Source organism: Xenopus tropicalis, chromosome 9 (genome assembly GCF_000004195.4).
Source record: "Xenopus tropicalis strain Nigerian chromosome 9, UCB_Xtro_10.0, whole genome shotgun sequence".
NCBI lineage: Eukaryota > Metazoa > Chordata > Amphibia > Anura > Pipidae > Xenopus > Xenopus tropicalis.
Genome location: NC_030685.2, coordinates 87,345,621 through 87,361,592, shown reverse-complemented (window position 1 = coordinate 87,361,592; position 15,972 = coordinate 87,345,621). Strand labels below are relative to the sequence as shown.

Sequence of the window (15,972 nt, the reverse complement as noted above, 5' to 3'; positions counted from 1 at the left end):
TCAGCGTTGACGTGGATGGAATTATCTAGTGGGTGGAAAGAAATAATATATTAAACATGGCAAGAGAGAGCTGGGCACCATGGTAGGTGTATGAGTTGGTGTATGGAATACGGTGCTTTATGTAGATATATTAGTATATCCCATGTAACTGAAGGAGTCCCAAGCCAGACTTGGATTTCTTACTATTGAGTGCTATTCTGATACCTACTGGGAGCTGCTATCTTGCTCCCTTCCCATTGTTCTGCTGATCGGCTGCTGGGGGTGAGGGGGGGGGATATCACTCCAACTTGCAGCGCAGTAGTAAAGTGTGCCTGAGTCTGAGATTTCAGAAGGAGCCAGCACTACACATTAGAACTGCTTTCAGCTAACCTATTGTTTCTCCTACTCCCATGTAACTGGAGGAGTCCCAAGCCGGACTTGGATTTCTTACTATTGAGTGCTATTCTAATACCTACTGGGAGCTGCTATCTTGCTCCCTTCCCATTGTTCTGCTGATCGGCTGCTGGGGGGGAGGGGGGGGATATCACTCCAACTTGCAGCGCAGCAGTAAAGTGTGCCTGAGTCTGAGCTTTCAGCCAGCGCTACACATTAGAACTGCTTTCAGCTAACCTATTGTTTCTCCTACTCCCATGTAACTGGAGGAGTCCCAAGCCGGACTTGGATTTCTTACTATTGAGTGCTATTCTGATACCTACTGGGAGCTGCTATCTTGCTCCCTTCCCATTGTTCTGCTGATCGGCTGCTGGGGGGGAGGGGGGGGATATCACTCCAACTTGCAGCGCAGCAGTAAAGTGTGCCTGAGTCTGAGCTTTCAGCCAGCGCTACACATTAGAACTGCTTTCAGCTAACCTATTGTTTCTCCTACTCCCATGTAACTGGAGGAGTCCCAAGCCGGACTTGGATTTCTTACTATTGAGTGCTATTCTGATATCTACTGGGAGCTGCTATCTTGCTCCCTTCCCATTGTTCTGCTGATCGGCTGCTGGGGGTGAGGGGGGGGGGATATCACTCCTACTTGATGAAATAATCAGCTGTTCAGCACAGAAGGAGCTGAGGGATGAGGGGGGTGAAGACCTGATGGAAACATATTGTGGTGCTGACCTGGATAAACTGATGACATTTAAAAAGGGGATTGGAGTTTTTTTTCTACCCAAGAGATGGGCACAGTTACATAAATGTGAATTTAAAAAGTAGTCATTTTTATTCCTTCTACTGCAATATAAATAAATATGCAGAATCTGCGTCCATGAATCCTCTTTATTTTTCCCAAGCAGGAAGTGCTCTGGCGGCCATTTTAGGAGCATTGGTGCTCAGTCTTGAAAAACAATAATGTGTTTAAGTTTCCCTTGAAACTGCGTGAAATAGAAAACAACAGTGGGATTAACTTCCCCTTGAAAGTGTGTGAATCCATGTCGATGTCAGGTCACTGACTATTTGAACACAAGACTGAGAGTGTATTGATGGAATAATGTACTTGAGCCCATAGACACTAGTTAATCCTGGAAGCAGGGTCGGACTGGGGGCTGCCACTCCAGGGGCCCCGCACCCCCCAAGGTGCCCCCGCCGGCCACATCACCTATACCCCCCGCAGGGGTCCCCACTACGCCCCCCTAACCCCCTGCAGGTGCCCCCGCTGTGCCCCCCTAACGCCCTGCAGGTGCCCCCACTGCGCCCCCCTAACCCCCTGCCGGTGCCCCCGCTGCGCCCCCCTAACCCCCTGGAGGTGCCCCCACTGCGCCCCCCTAACCCCCTGCCAGTGCCCCCGCTGCGCCCCCCTAACCCACTGCGCCCCCCTAACCCCCTGCCGGTGCCCCCGCTGCGCCCCCCTAACCCCCTGGAGGTGCCCCCACTACGCCCCCCTAACCCCCTGGAGGTGCCCCCGCTGCGCCCCCTAACCCCCTGCAGGTACCCCCTAATGCCCTGCAGGTGCCCCAGCTGCACCCCCTTACCCCCTGCAGGTGCCCCCGATGTGCCCCCCAAACCCCCTGCAGGCCCCCACCTGCCCGATGCCCTAAGTAAGAAAAAAAACGCATCGGGGAGGACATCGGTGGCCAGGGGAAGCAGCAACAGGGATCAGGTCTGGCCCCCGGGGCCCACCGATGGTCTGGAAAAATGCCCATTGTAAATGAGCCCTATAATGTTTTAGTGCCACGTCTCCCCCAGCCGATTCCCACTGCATAAAACTGCTGTAAAATGAAAATATTGACAAATTTGTTACACAAAAGGGTTTTTATTTGTTGTGTGTTTTACAGGACAAACGACACAGGTTTCCTGAATTTCAAAGACCACTTGCCCGTCTCTCAGATTGTGATCACGGACGCTAACAGAACCGGCTCGGAGGCTGCCTGGAGAATTGGCCCTCTGCGTTGCTATGGCGACAGTGAGTATCAATGATGACATTCTCTTTAGTGGAGCGATATGTTACCGTTATACGTTGCGCCATTGTGAGCCGCAGCCAATGAACGGAACCAAATTAAAGAAGGTGCAAATGGTAATGGTGTTCCTTGGGTTGCAGGAAGCTTCTGGAACGCGGTCTCCTTTAATACGGCGAGTTCCTTCCTGCCCTTCCCAATATTCCACCCCGAGTTCAGCGCCGACGTCTCGTTCTTTTTCAAAACCACAAGTGCATCCGGCGTCTTCCTAGAGAATCTCGGCGTCAAGGATTTCATGAGAATTGAATTAATATGTAAGTATATACCAACTTTGTATAGGTATAAACCCAATAGGGCTGTTCTGCCCCAATAAGGGGTAATTATATCTTAGTTGGGATCAAGTACAGGTACTGTTTTATTATTACAGAGAAAAGGGAATCATTTAACCATTAAATAAACCCAATAGGGCTGTTCTGCCCCAATAAGGGGTAATTATATCTTAGTTGGGATCAAGTACAGGTACTGTTTTATTATTACAGAGAAAAGGGATTCATTTAACCATTAAATAAACCCAATAGGGCTGTTCTGCCCCCAATAAGGGGTAATTATATCTTAGTTGGGATCAAGTACAGGTACTGTTTTATTATTACAGAGAAAAGGGAATCATTTAACCATTAAATAAACCCAATAGGGCTGTTCTGCCCCAATAAGGGGTAATTATATCTTAGTTGGGATCAAGTTCAGGTACTGTTTTATTATTACAGAGAAAAGGGAATCATTTAACCATTAAATAAACCCAATAGGGCTGTTCTGCCCCAATAAGGGGTAATTATATCTTAGTTGGGATCAAGTACAGGTACTGTTTTATTATTACAGAGAAAAGGGAATCATTTAACCATTAAATAAACCCAATAGGGCTGTTCTGCCCCCAATAAGGGGTAATTATATCTTAGTTGGGATCAAGTACAGGTACTGTTTTATTATTACAGAGAAAAGGGAATCATTTAACCATTAAATAAACCCAATAGGGCTGTTCTGCCCCAATAAGGGGTAATTATATCTTAGTTGGGATCAAGTTCAGGTACTGTTTTATTATTACAGAGAAAAGGGAATCATTTAACCATTAAATAAACCCAATAGGGCTGTTCTGCCCCAATAAGGGGTAATTATATCTTAGTTGGGATCAAGTACAGGTACTGTTTTATTATTACAGAGAAAAGGGAATCATTTAACCATTAAATAAACCCAATAGGGCTGTTCTGCCCCAATAAGGGGTAATTATATCTTAGTTGGGATCAAGTACAGGTACAGTTTTATTATTACAGAGAAAAGGGAGTTTAGAAGTAATAAATACTGTATCTATCTGCTTCCGTGATCCTGAAGGCAATCCCACATCTATCTTTGTGTGTCCATATCTATACATTCCCTAGCGCCAGTGTTCGAGCCGTACGAGTGTCGTTATTATGAGCGGAAGGATAACGAGACACATCATTTCGTTTGTCAGTGTTTCCATCACAGATTCTTTACACCAAACTAGATCCGTTACGTTCCTCTCCAAGGCAGCCTTGGGTTTTAGAGCCACTTACTGTCCCCGGGTCGTTAAAATGATTAAAGAATAATCAAGCTCGCTCATATGCAGAATATATTGCCGTCTTAAAAAAAAACAAGGCTCGCTGGGTTATAAATCCCGGCGTCGGAAATAAAACGCTGGCAGATAATGGGATTTTATTTACCCAAAGTCGGCGGCCGGGTTTTCCGTCGGCGAATTTTATTTCCTTCCTGCTTAGTAGATGCGGCCAAAGTTTCATTAACAATAAGTTGGGCTGAGAAAGCAATAAAAGCCAGGCCCGCGGCCTTAGGAGCCGTTAAGCAAATGAAAGCCTCCACAAAAGCTAATCACTTTGTAATGAGCTTTGATATAATGTTAATTGCACATCAACGTCCGATTGAATTGTTTTTCATTTTTGCGAACATAAAATTTTAAATAAAACAAACGGCCGTAAATGACAAGTGGAATTGCTAATTGCCTTCCTTGGGTAAATGGGAGTCGGATCTGTTGGACGAAAAAAGTTTTCTGTGATAGAGATTTAGATTGTGTTCGTTATCGCCGGCATTTAGATGGATTGGGTGCCCGGGGGGCTTCCTGCCTGCTGGAAAGTTGCCCGGAAGGAAAAAGTCTACTTAGCCGAGGCAACTCCGCGTAAATGCACTCCCATTGGCGGACACTAGAGTGGTTGTTAATAGCTCGTTATTACAAGTTCACTGGGTTTTCATTAGAGGAATCTAAGGCCACGTGTCCCTTAGGAACGTTGAGTGGAAAGAGCACAGATCAGTAAGATTGGGCTTGTTGGACTGGGTGTTTCTTTGTTTTGGGCCAGTGGCAAAGTTGAAGGACTTTAACTGTGTCCAAATATCCAAAGTAGCTGGTGGTGCTGAGAATTGTCTGAGAATTTACTGAAAGGGATAGTTATGGGGCACTTTTTATCTCTAAATGACACTGTTACACAGCAAATAATTCCCTCTGCCATTTAACCTTTTATTCTTGAACAAAAAACTGCTTTCAGCTAACCTATTGTTTCTCCTACTCCCATGTAACTGGAGGAGTCCCAAGCCGGACTTGGATTTCTTACTATTGAGTGCTATTCTGATACCTACTGGGAGCTGCTATCTTGCTCCCTTCCCATTGTTCTGCTGATCGGCTGCTGGGGGTGAGGGGGGGGGGGATATCACTCCAACTTGCAGCGCAGCAGTAAAGTGTGCCTGAGTCTGAGCTTTCAGCCAGCGCTACACATTAGAACTGCTTTCAGCTAACCTATTGTTTCTCCCACTCCCATGTAACTGGAGGAGTCCCAATCCGAACTTGGATTTCTTACTATTTTACTACCTCCTTGTCTAGCATCAAGCTCTGCCCCTTTTGCTTTCTGAGCCCTCCTTCTCTCTCCGACTATGAAAACCTCAAAGAGGTGCCTACTGGGCATGCTCACATGCCCAGTAGGCACCTCCTTAAGGTCTTCATAGTTGGAGAGAGAAGGAGGGCTCAGAAAGTAAAAGGGGGTGGTGCTACACACTAGACAAGGAAGTCAGTAAAAGAGCTGCAGTTGAACTCACTGCAATGGAGAAACAAAATAAGAAAGGTATGTTCTGGGGTATATTCTTTTTTTTTTAAAGGGTAACTTACTCTTTAATACGTCTGTATTATGGCTTTGCGGAGGGAATGACAGCATGAGTTATTTTTTCATGAGATGCCACATGCTGGTAGCACAGAAAGTGATAAGTAAAGCAGAGCTAGAAAGAGCCTTCCAGTAGTGCAATGATAGAATTAGTTCCTTCTAATTATCCTACAGAAGATGTCAGGAGTGAAGAATAACGGGCGTTGAGATGTCATCCTTGAACCTTCTGTAAAAGCACATTAAGATAAGAGTAAATGTTGTCTCCGAGTGTTGCAGCCCATGGATTAATTGCAGAATTAAGACACTTATTTTAGGAAGTGTGATCATAACAGTCTTACGCCTTCTAACGAATCAAACGTGAAACCCAGTTCACTGCCCGTGGCGACTACTGTGCAATAAAAATAAACCTCCACAAAAGCAGAGCGACAAGGTGGCCAGTAATGTGGAACGTGAGCAACAGCAAGTCAAACGCGCCATCAACAGTCCCAATAGCAAATGAGCTCATAACAAGATGTTTCTGGTTGGTTTGCCTCTTTATAGGCCCCTGGTAAGGCCTCACCTTGAGTATATGGGGGGGCAGTTTTGGGCTCCAGTCCTTAACAAGGATATGAATGAGCTGAAGAGAGTGCAGAGACTGCAACTAAACTGGTAAAGGGGATGGAAGGGTTAAACTATGAGGTATGGGGTTGTTTGTTTGTTGACGGTCAGAGTTGGGTTGTCTTCTCTGGAAAAAAGGCGCTTGTGATGGGACATGATTACTCTGTACATTAATCTACATAAAAGGGGTTATAGACAGACAGGGAGTGTTCTTTTTCCCATAAAAAAGATCAGCGCACCAGAGGCCCCCTTTAGATTAAAGGAACTGAACTTTAATTTAAAGCAGTGTAGGGGTTCCTCACGGTGAGGGCAGTGAGGGGGTTGGGGAATGCCCTGCCGGGGGATGTTGGGTAGGGGGTTCCTCACAGTGAGGGCAGTGAGGGGGTTGGGGAATGCCCTGCCGGGGGATGTTGGGTAGGGGGTTCCTCATGGTGAGGGCAGTGAGGGGGTTGGGGAATGCCCTGCCGGGGGATGTTGGGTAGGGAGTTCCTCACGGTGAGGGCAGTGAGGGGGTTGGGGAATGCCCTGCCGGGGGATGTTGGGTAGGGGGTTCCTCACGGTGAGGGCAGTGAGGGGGTTGGGGAATGCCCTGCCGGGGGATGTTGGGTAGGGAGTTCCTCACGGTGAGGGCAGTGAGGGGGTTGGTGAATGCCCTGCCGGGGGATGTTGGGTAGGGGGTTCCTCACGGTGAGGGGGTTGGGGAATGCCCTGCCGGGGGATGTTGGGTAGGGGGTTCCTCATGGTGAGGGCAGTGAGGGGGTTGGGGAATGCCCTGCCGGGGGATGTTGGGTAGGGGGTTCCTCACGGTGAGGGCAGTGAGGGGGTTGGGGAATGCCCTGCCGGGGGATGTCGGGTAGGGTGTTCCTCACGGTGAGGGCAGTGAGGGGGTTGGGGAATGCCCTGCCGGGGGATGTCGGGTAGGGGGTTCCTCACGGTGAGGGCAGTGAGGGAGTTGGGGAATGCCCTGCCGGGGGATGTTGGGTAGGGGGTTCCTCACGGTGAGGGCAGTGAGGGGGTTGGGGAATGCCCTGCCGAGGGATGTTGGGTAGGGGGTTCCTCACGGTGAGGGCAGTGAGGTTGGGGAATGCCCTGCCGGGGGATGATGGGTAGGGGGTTCCTCATGGTGAGGGCAGTGAGGGGGTTGGGGAATACACTGCTGGGGGATGTTGGGTAGGGGGTTCCTCAGGGTGAGAACAGTGACGTTGGGGAATGCCCTGCCGGGGGTTGTTGGGTAGGGGGTTCCTAATGGTGAGGATTGAAGCAGAGTGAATGAGTTCTTGAACAAGCAGAGTATACAAGGCTATTGTGATACTAAAACCTACAGTTAGTATTGATGTTGGTATATAGGTGTGTGTGGGTGCTGGATTCACCTGGAAGGGTTGAACTTTTTTCATCCCAGTGTAACTATGTAACATCTGATTAACAGGGTACCAGGCATCTAGCAGTGATAAGTCAAAAGCTTAATTGGCTTTCCAATATTGCACAATGGAACAATGGTTTGGGTTTTTGGAAATGTATTTGGTGAGATGACTGGTGTGTATTTAGTTTAGTCAACAGGTGACAATGACGGTTGATGCAAATTGTTGGACATTTCCTATATGTCTTCTAAGGTCCAAGAAACGTGGCAACCAAAACTTGCCTCCAAGCCAGGAATTCAAAAATAAGCCCCTGCTTTGAGACCACAGGGAGCAACACCCAAGGGGTTGGGGAGCAACTTGTTACTCACGAGCCACTGGTTGGAGTTCACTGGTCCAGGTCATGCCGCATCAACCCCCAATGTCAATCGCAACTTCAATGCCCAATGAAGCAACTAGGGCTTTGCCATACAGTGCACACATAGAGACACACACACACATAGAGACACACACACACTCAACACTTGATTGTAGAAAATCTGAATTGTAAACACAATGTAAAATAATTCTGAACCATTTGAATAATAACCTTTCAGAATCCTCAGGAGCATAATAACATAATGAACACCACATAACAAATGGAGCAAGTCCTCAGCAGATTCATCTTGTGATTCTTTCTGCGTAGGAGGAAAAACATTTCACAGTCACATCGGGTTTTTTTTTTCCTTTCTCTGTTTCTTTCTTAATGTGAATTTGGAAGATTTTTTAGCTTCATGCATGAAAGTGTGAATGTCAGAAAGGAAAAGACAAACTGGAACTTCATGCAAAGAAATAGCTTTCGTGGTGTAAATAGTTATCACTTTACCAAGGATTTTTCATTTAATGAAATATGTGAATGCCGCTGAAGTTCTTTTGATGTTTCCGACACGATAATACAATAACAGCCACAGCAATCAGGGCCATTTTTGGCATTTTATCTGCCGGGTTCTGAGAAGAACAAATATGCAGGAAAAACACTTGATTAATGTACTTCTTCCAGGGAACATGTTTATAGCTGGAGAGCGTGACCCTACTGGGTCATCGTTGACTCAACGCAAAGTGTCACCTTTGGACTGTCTTGGTGTTCCATGAAACATCATCCTGTTCAAGAATTAGAAGGCAACTTAAACCAAAGGAATTTTCTTCTCTCAGTTTAAAAATGATAGTGAAATAGGGAAAGGTCCATTGACGTTTATGCCCAGTTTCCAAGCTGAGCATTGGAGTAGCTTAGGTGGAAAAAGGAAGGCCATAGATACATTTAAGCTCATTTGAACCATTTCATAGCTTATTCATGGTAGCACTGTTGTTCTTGCCACATAGTAGAACAGGTGCCATTGAAACATTACATTCAAAATCTGTGAGTGGGAGTGAGAGATTACACCAGTCTTTATCTGAAAGGGGGTCCTCTTATCTTGGCCCATGTTGATGTCTTCATCTGAAAGGGGGTTCTTTTATCTTGACCAATGTTGATGTCTTTATCTGAAAGGGGTCCTCTTATCTTGGCTCATGTTGGTGTCTTCATATGAAAGGGGGTCCTCTTATCTTGGCCCAAGTTGATGTCTTCATCCGAAAGGGGGTCCTTTTATCTTGGCTCATGTTGATGTCTTCATCTTAAAGGGGATCCTTTTATCTTGGCCCATGTTGATGTTTCATCTGAAAGGGGGTCCTCTTATCTTGGCCCAAGTTGATGTCTTCATCTGAAAGGGGGTCCTCTTATCTTGGCTCATGTTGGTGTCTTCATATGAAAGGGGGTCCTCTTATCTTGGCCCAAGTTGATGTCTTCATCTGAAAGGGGGTCATTTTATCTTGGCCCATGTTGATGTTTCATCTGAAAGGGGGGTTCTTTTATCTTGACCAATGTTGATGTCTTTATCTGAAAGGGGGTCCTCTTATCTTGGCTCATGTTGAGGTCTTCATATGAAAGGGGGTCCTCTTATCTTGGCTTATGTTGATGTCTTCATCTGAAAGGGGATCCTTTTATCTTGGCCCATGTTAATGTCTTCATCTGAAAGGGGGTCCTTTTATCTTGGCCCATGTTGATGTCTTCATCTGAAAGGGGGGTTCTTTTATCTTGACCAATGTTGATGTCTTTATCTGAAAGGGGGTCCTCTTATCTAGGCTCATGTTGAGGTCTTCATATGAAAGGGGGTCCTCTTATCTTGGCCCAAGTTGATGTCTTCATCTGAAAGGGGGTCCTCTTATCTTGGCTCATGTTGGTATCTTCATATGAAAGGGGGTCCTCTTATCTTGGCCCAAGTTGATGTTTTCATCTGAAAGGGGGTCATTTTATCTTGGCTTATGTTGATGTCTTCATCTGAAAGGGGATCCTTTTATCTTGGCCCATGTTGATGTCTTCATCTGAAAGGGGGTCCTTTTCTCTTGGCTCATGTTGATGTCTTCATCTGAAAGGGGGTCCTTTTATCTTGGCTCATGTTGATGCCTTCATCTGAAATGGGGTCCTCTTATCTTGGCTCATGATGATGTCTTCATCTGAAAGGGGGTCCTTTTATCTTGGCCCATGTTGATGTCCTCATCTGAAAGGGGTCCTCTTGTCTTATTTTGATTGGCTTTCCAATATTGCACCATGGTATGATGGTTTGGGTTTTTAGAAATGTATTTGGTGAGATGACTGGTGTGTATTTAGTTTAGAAGCTGAACAACAGGTGGCAATGATGGTTGATGCAAATAGAGGGATGTTTCCTATATGTCTTCTAAGGGTCAAAACTAGGATGCTCTACAGAACCTTGGAACCCTAAAACAGATGAAACGTGTTTTGAAATCACAGCCGCTAGCAATCGGGCGTGGGTGTTAGGTTTGCTCTGGGCCTCACCAGATTTGCAAATGTGTCTCAAAGGTTACCGTGACCTTCCAGCTTAAGAAATACATGTTTAGATTGTGTAAGCTCCATCTTAATTTGTTGACTTTCAAAAATGAGAAATGTATAATGTTACTAATTAGTTTGTCTTGTTCTACAGCTCCTTACCAGGTTATATTTTCATTTGATGCTGGGAGTGGTCCAACTGAGGTTCTCCTGCACTCAGTCTCTGCCCTCAATGATGGTCAGTGGCATTATGTCAAAGCTGAAAGGAATATGAAGGAAGCAACCCTTATTGTGGATAACCAGCCAAAGAGACTCGCCCGGGAAGCATTAGATGGACGCATTCGCTTGCCGCTAAGCAGTCAGCTCTACGTAGGTAAGAATCTGAGGGAACTTGCTCCAAGTTTAAGTGGATCCATAACTATAAATGAAATTCTGCAGTTGGGAATAAGGTTAGCAGTTTTTTTAAGATGGAGCCACTCCAAGGGTCCAAGATTATCAGGGCAAGGGAGGGCAGTGAGGACTTAGGATGAAGATGGGTCATTGTACTATAGAGTATGAACTACTTTTATATGACTGTATAATATCAGGGATTGCGATGTCTGTTCAACATAATCCTAAATATATTGGCCAAGTGGGTCCCCAGGTCCAGGCCTGGACATTGTTAACCTTAAACAATTGGCTTCTTCCATTTGTTAATTCTCTTGGTATTGAAAAATATTCATATTCCACCTTATTAACAGATCAAACCATATGACAGGCGTAGTTAGGGGTATTATCTGAAAGGTCTTACCTGTCATATGTACTTGTTTCCAAACAGACAAGCAAATCTGTCACTGCCGGTTTAAAGGGCACTCGTGCCTCGCATTCCAACAAATCTTTTTATTTCTAATGATTCTACAGTTGCCTTCATGATCCTGGAAAGGGCAGTAATAACTTGTAAGAACATTGTCCATGGAAAGTTTGTTCGGCCTATCATAACGCAGAAAAATTCACTCAAAATTTCAGATCTCAGTAGGGTTCTGTAGAATAATCAGTATTCATGTGGGCTACTTTGCCTTGAAATCATGGTTTATTTGTTACTTTTTGAGTTTGTGAACTTAAATGTTCGCTTATTTATTAATACGAAAAACATTTGAATAAAAAAACTTGAATTCCTCCAATTTGTGAAGTTACAAACTCGAAAAAAAACTCGAAAATCTCGAACTGAAAATTTGGCTTGATTTTGACTAGAACGAATCCCATTGACTTCCACATAAACTGACGTGGTTTTAGATTCAAATTTTTGGGTTCTTTGCAAATAATAAATATTGGATGTTCAAGTTATTGAACCATAATTAGAATATTGGGAATTTTAGCACAAAAAACTTGAATTGTGTCATTTGAAAGCTGATAAATCACCCCCTTAATGTTTTTAACCCACCAGACCGCACATAGAAACTTTTTGATTTATGGTGATGAGCGAATTTTTTCGCCAGGTATGGATTTGCACGGAGTTCCTAATTCCTCCATTGGTGTATTGTTTTGTGAAAATTCAGCGAAAATCCGAATTGGGCACGGTCTCGTCAAAATGGGCACGGTCCCTGCAAAAAAATATCACTGCGACAAAAAAAAGTCACGGGCAACAAAACGTTTTTGGCTGATTTTTTGCCATTTTGCGAATTTTACGGAGGTTTCAATAATTTTTTGGCGAAGCGAAACCGGACAGATCACTATTAATTTCATTTAATGGTAAAATTTCCATATAAACTCAGTTGATTTTTTTCAATTTTTCACTAGCTTATTTGCAAACAAAAATCTAATTGGAAAAACACAAGAAGTTGCAGAAGAAAATGAAAATGTACTGTAAATGTTCTATTTATTTTCAATGACTCTGTTGATTAAAACTCAAAAAAAAAAAAGGATAAATGTTGAAAATACACGTCCAATTGAGTTCTATAGAAGCTCACCAGGGTACAAAGTTTTTTATTCAAATTTTTGATTTTTTTCATTGATAAATCTTTACAATTTGAGTAAAAAAAATTGAATTTGCAATTTTCCCAATTACTGAATCATTACAGAACTTTTGAATTTTAATACATTTGTGTCCCATTTTGCTTCGCCCAACAATTCGCAAATATTTGAAAAGATTTGTGCAACGGTGAAAAATCCACAAAACAGTAAAAATGTCCCACGGCAAAAAGAATTGTCATGGGGCGTCACAACAATTTAGATGCTCGCGACTTTCTTTTTGACGGGCGTCATTTTTTTTTCCACCTGCGCCAATTTTGCGAAATAATCCACCAATGGCGAAATGTGGAAATTTGCCGCAAATCCATTCCTGCCAAATTATTTTACTACTGGGTTGGTTTTCTAACTTTCAATTTGATTTTGCAAAGCAAAAGTCAAGCTGTCATGTTGTTTTTGTGCAACTTTTTACCCCCAAAGGTTGTTTTTGAAAGATTCCCGAATTTTTCGGCGAACCGGGACAGATTCGCTCATCACTAGTTGCAACAAGTTTTCTATAGGAAAAAATGATTCTCTAAATTATATATTTCTTCAATTTTTTTCTATTTTTGCATGGGAAAAACATTTTTTGTTCCGGTAATAGTAAATAGCAGAAAAAGGCCATTTCCTTTTTTTTTTTTACCGCTTTCTACCTTTAGAACTCACATGTTTAATTACATATTGGAAACTTTCAGTAAAAGTGAAAATTATTTTACAGTCAGTTACCCCGGGGGAAATATCACCTGGGGAAGTGTTAGAAGAAAATGAAACCACCTTATGAGCCAACGACATCTGCAGTCTCAACAAGCTGTGAAAGGCATGAGCATTCCTGGCAGGGATCGAAATTTAACTCTTTACTGCCAACGCCCCCACTAGTCAACATTTTTTTTTTTTTTTTGTAACTTATCATGAGTGATGAACAAATTTTTTTCACCAGGCATGGATTTGCAGCGAATTTCCGCATTTCGCCATTGGTAAATTGTTTTGCGAAACTTCCGTGAAAATTTGCTGTGGAAAAATTTGTTGCCTGGAATTTTTTTGTTGCGCGTCAAAAAAGAGTGTGATCGCGTCAAAAAAGGTCGGGTAGCGTCAAAATTGGGCACGGTCACATCAAAAAAGCTCAGGTGACAAAAAAAATAGACGCTGGCAATAAAAAATAGACACGGGTGACAAAAAATAGAAACAGCGTCAAAAAAGACACGGGTGACAAAAAATTGTGCAACAAATGCATTTTGTGAATTTTTCTCGGTTTCGCTAATTTTCTTGCCGTTTCGCTTCGCCATAAAATTCGCAAAACGGCAAGAAAATTTGCGAAACCGAGAAAAATTCACGAAATGCATTTGTTGCACAATTTTTTGTCACCCGCGTCTTTTTTGTCGCTGTTTCTATTTTTTGACCGATTCGCTCATCACTACTTATCATTTTTTATTTGAGAACAAAAGGAGGCAAACCGTTACATACTGTACATAGAAGCCATTAAATGAGATATCCATGGAGTCATTACAGAAGTAGTAAAAATGGAAGAGGGAATGTGTAGAAAGTGGAGGAGAGGGGAGAATATAAGTAGGAGCGGAGTAGGTACCAATACAGGAGAAGGGAGTAAAAAGGGAAGGATGGGGGGGATAAAATTGGATAGGAACATAGGAACATTCAGCCTTGGAGTTAGAGATGGAGCTAGAGATGCCCAGACAGCCTACTCCTGACCAAGTGGTTATGGGATCTCCAATTTCTTTCCCCTCCAGGAGGAACTTTATCCAATAGACAAAGAGGATTTGTGGGATGCATTCGCTCACTCCAGTTCAATGGGCAGATGATTGATCTTAAAGAAAGAGCCAGACTGACCCCAGATATCCGACCGGGATGTCCCGGCCATTGCGGCACCTATGGACATTTGTGCCGTAACAACGGGAAATGTGTGGAGAAGCGTAATGGATATTTCTGTGATTGCACAAACTCTGCTTATGAAGGTCCCTCTTGTGTGAAAGGTGAGAAGCTGAAGGGATAAGAAAATAATATTGGAATTTTAGGGGGTAAAATTTACATCAAATATTTTGTTGGACTCAACAAAAGAGGCTCTAATTAGACTCAACTATGTTCCAAATCCCATGATCGTGTACCAAGTAGACTCAACTATGTTCCAAATCCCATGATCATGTACCAAGTAAACTCAACTATGGCCCAAATCCCATGATCGTGTACCAAGTAGACTCAACTATGTTCCAAAGCCCATGATCGTGTACCAAGTAGACTCAACTATGTTCCAAATCCCATGATCGTGTACCAAGTAGACTCAATTGTGTTCCAAATCCCATGATCTTGTACCAAGTAGACTCAACTATGGCCCAAATCCCATGATCGTGTACCAAGTAGACTCAACTATGTTCCAAATCCCATGATCGTGTACCAAGTAGATTCAACTATGTTCCAAATCCTATGATCGTGTACCAAAATAACACAAAAGTCCTTTCCACTGACGTAGACCAGAGTCATTTAATGGTGAAAACAAACCAGTTGGATGAGTAAATACGATTTTATTGAGCCCTCAAACTAATTAGATCTATAAAGTCAATGGAGACAAATGAGTTCAGAGATAACTATCTGAGATTGGGTTTGTTTCCTCTCGACCACGTAATGACTTTTGATCATCTGTCATACTCATGACATTATGATGATGTAGTCTAGTGACTTTGCACTTTGCTCACCTTCCAGTGGCTTTTGGCTGATTTTATGAAAATATTTCTGTGATTTTGTCTTCTAGAGGTGTCTGCCATGTTTGAAGCTGGAACCTCAGTCACATACATTTTCCAGGAACCCTATCCCGTTTCTAAAAATGCCAGCAACTTCCCCTCTTCTCCAATCTATGCAGATACAGTGATATCTAAGGAGAATATCTCCTTCAGCTTTGTTACAGGACAAGCCCCGAGCCTTTTACTTCACATCAATTCGTTTTATCACGACTATCTGGCTGTGCTTCTCATCAAAAATGGTAAGTGCTCTTCAACAGGACCAACAAAATTCCAGCTTCTTTTCTGAATAACTCATGGCTCATGATTCATTTTACTCTTAAGTAACTGTCAAAAGGAATTAAAAATGTAACAATGTTAAGGGGTCTAGTCTTTAATAAGTTGGCAGAGCCATCATTTGCCAGGTTGACACCATTCTGCTCTATGGGGTTTTGAGCTCTAAAACTTTTTTAAACCCTGATTGACTACTTGTCATAGACCCTACTTTTGCTGCAAACTTGTGCTTATTACGTGTTAATATACCTTATGGCATCTGTATAGGTTATGGGCAAACCTAAGGGGTACATCTTAGTACAAGGATAGACCATATGTTGGTATGTGCTAAGCCCAGTCTACCACAAGGTGCTTGGGTTGCTTTATGGTCGCTGAAAGACTCAATCCCTGGTTTGAATTGGGTTTAATCCTATTTTGGCCTGGAAAGTTGGCTGCCAGTTGAGTTGTTAGTCTTTGTAGAGCAGATCAAAGGCCCACAGTCAATGTTTCTACTTGCCACAAGTAAGATCCTAGAGCTAGAGGTTGTCCAGCTGAACCAAGACCAGCAGCAGTAGATTACAACGCTTGCACCCTGGCACAGATATCTCAGCCGGAAGGCTTGGGTGGCAGAGTTAATTA

At 43.5% G+C, this 15,972-nt stretch overlaps 1 protein-coding gene across 1 annotated transcript in view; it reads left to right on the top strand.

Annotated features, from left to right (window-relative positions):
* Positions 1–15,972, top strand: part of cntnap5 (contactin associated protein family member 5) — a 294,459-nt gene that overhangs the window by 230,173 nt on the left and 48,314 nt on the right. The window contains exons 15-19 of the mRNA XM_031893445.1: positions 2,253–2,380; positions 2,516–2,686; positions 10,509–10,727; positions 14,080–14,322; positions 15,096–15,323. Of these exons, the coding sequence (XP_031749305.1) occupies positions 2,253–2,380; positions 2,516–2,686; positions 10,509–10,727; positions 14,080–14,322; positions 15,096–15,323 (989 nt within the window). The remainder of the gene's footprint in view (positions 1–2,252; positions 2,381–2,515; positions 2,687–10,508; positions 10,728–14,079; positions 14,323–15,095; positions 15,324–15,972) is intronic.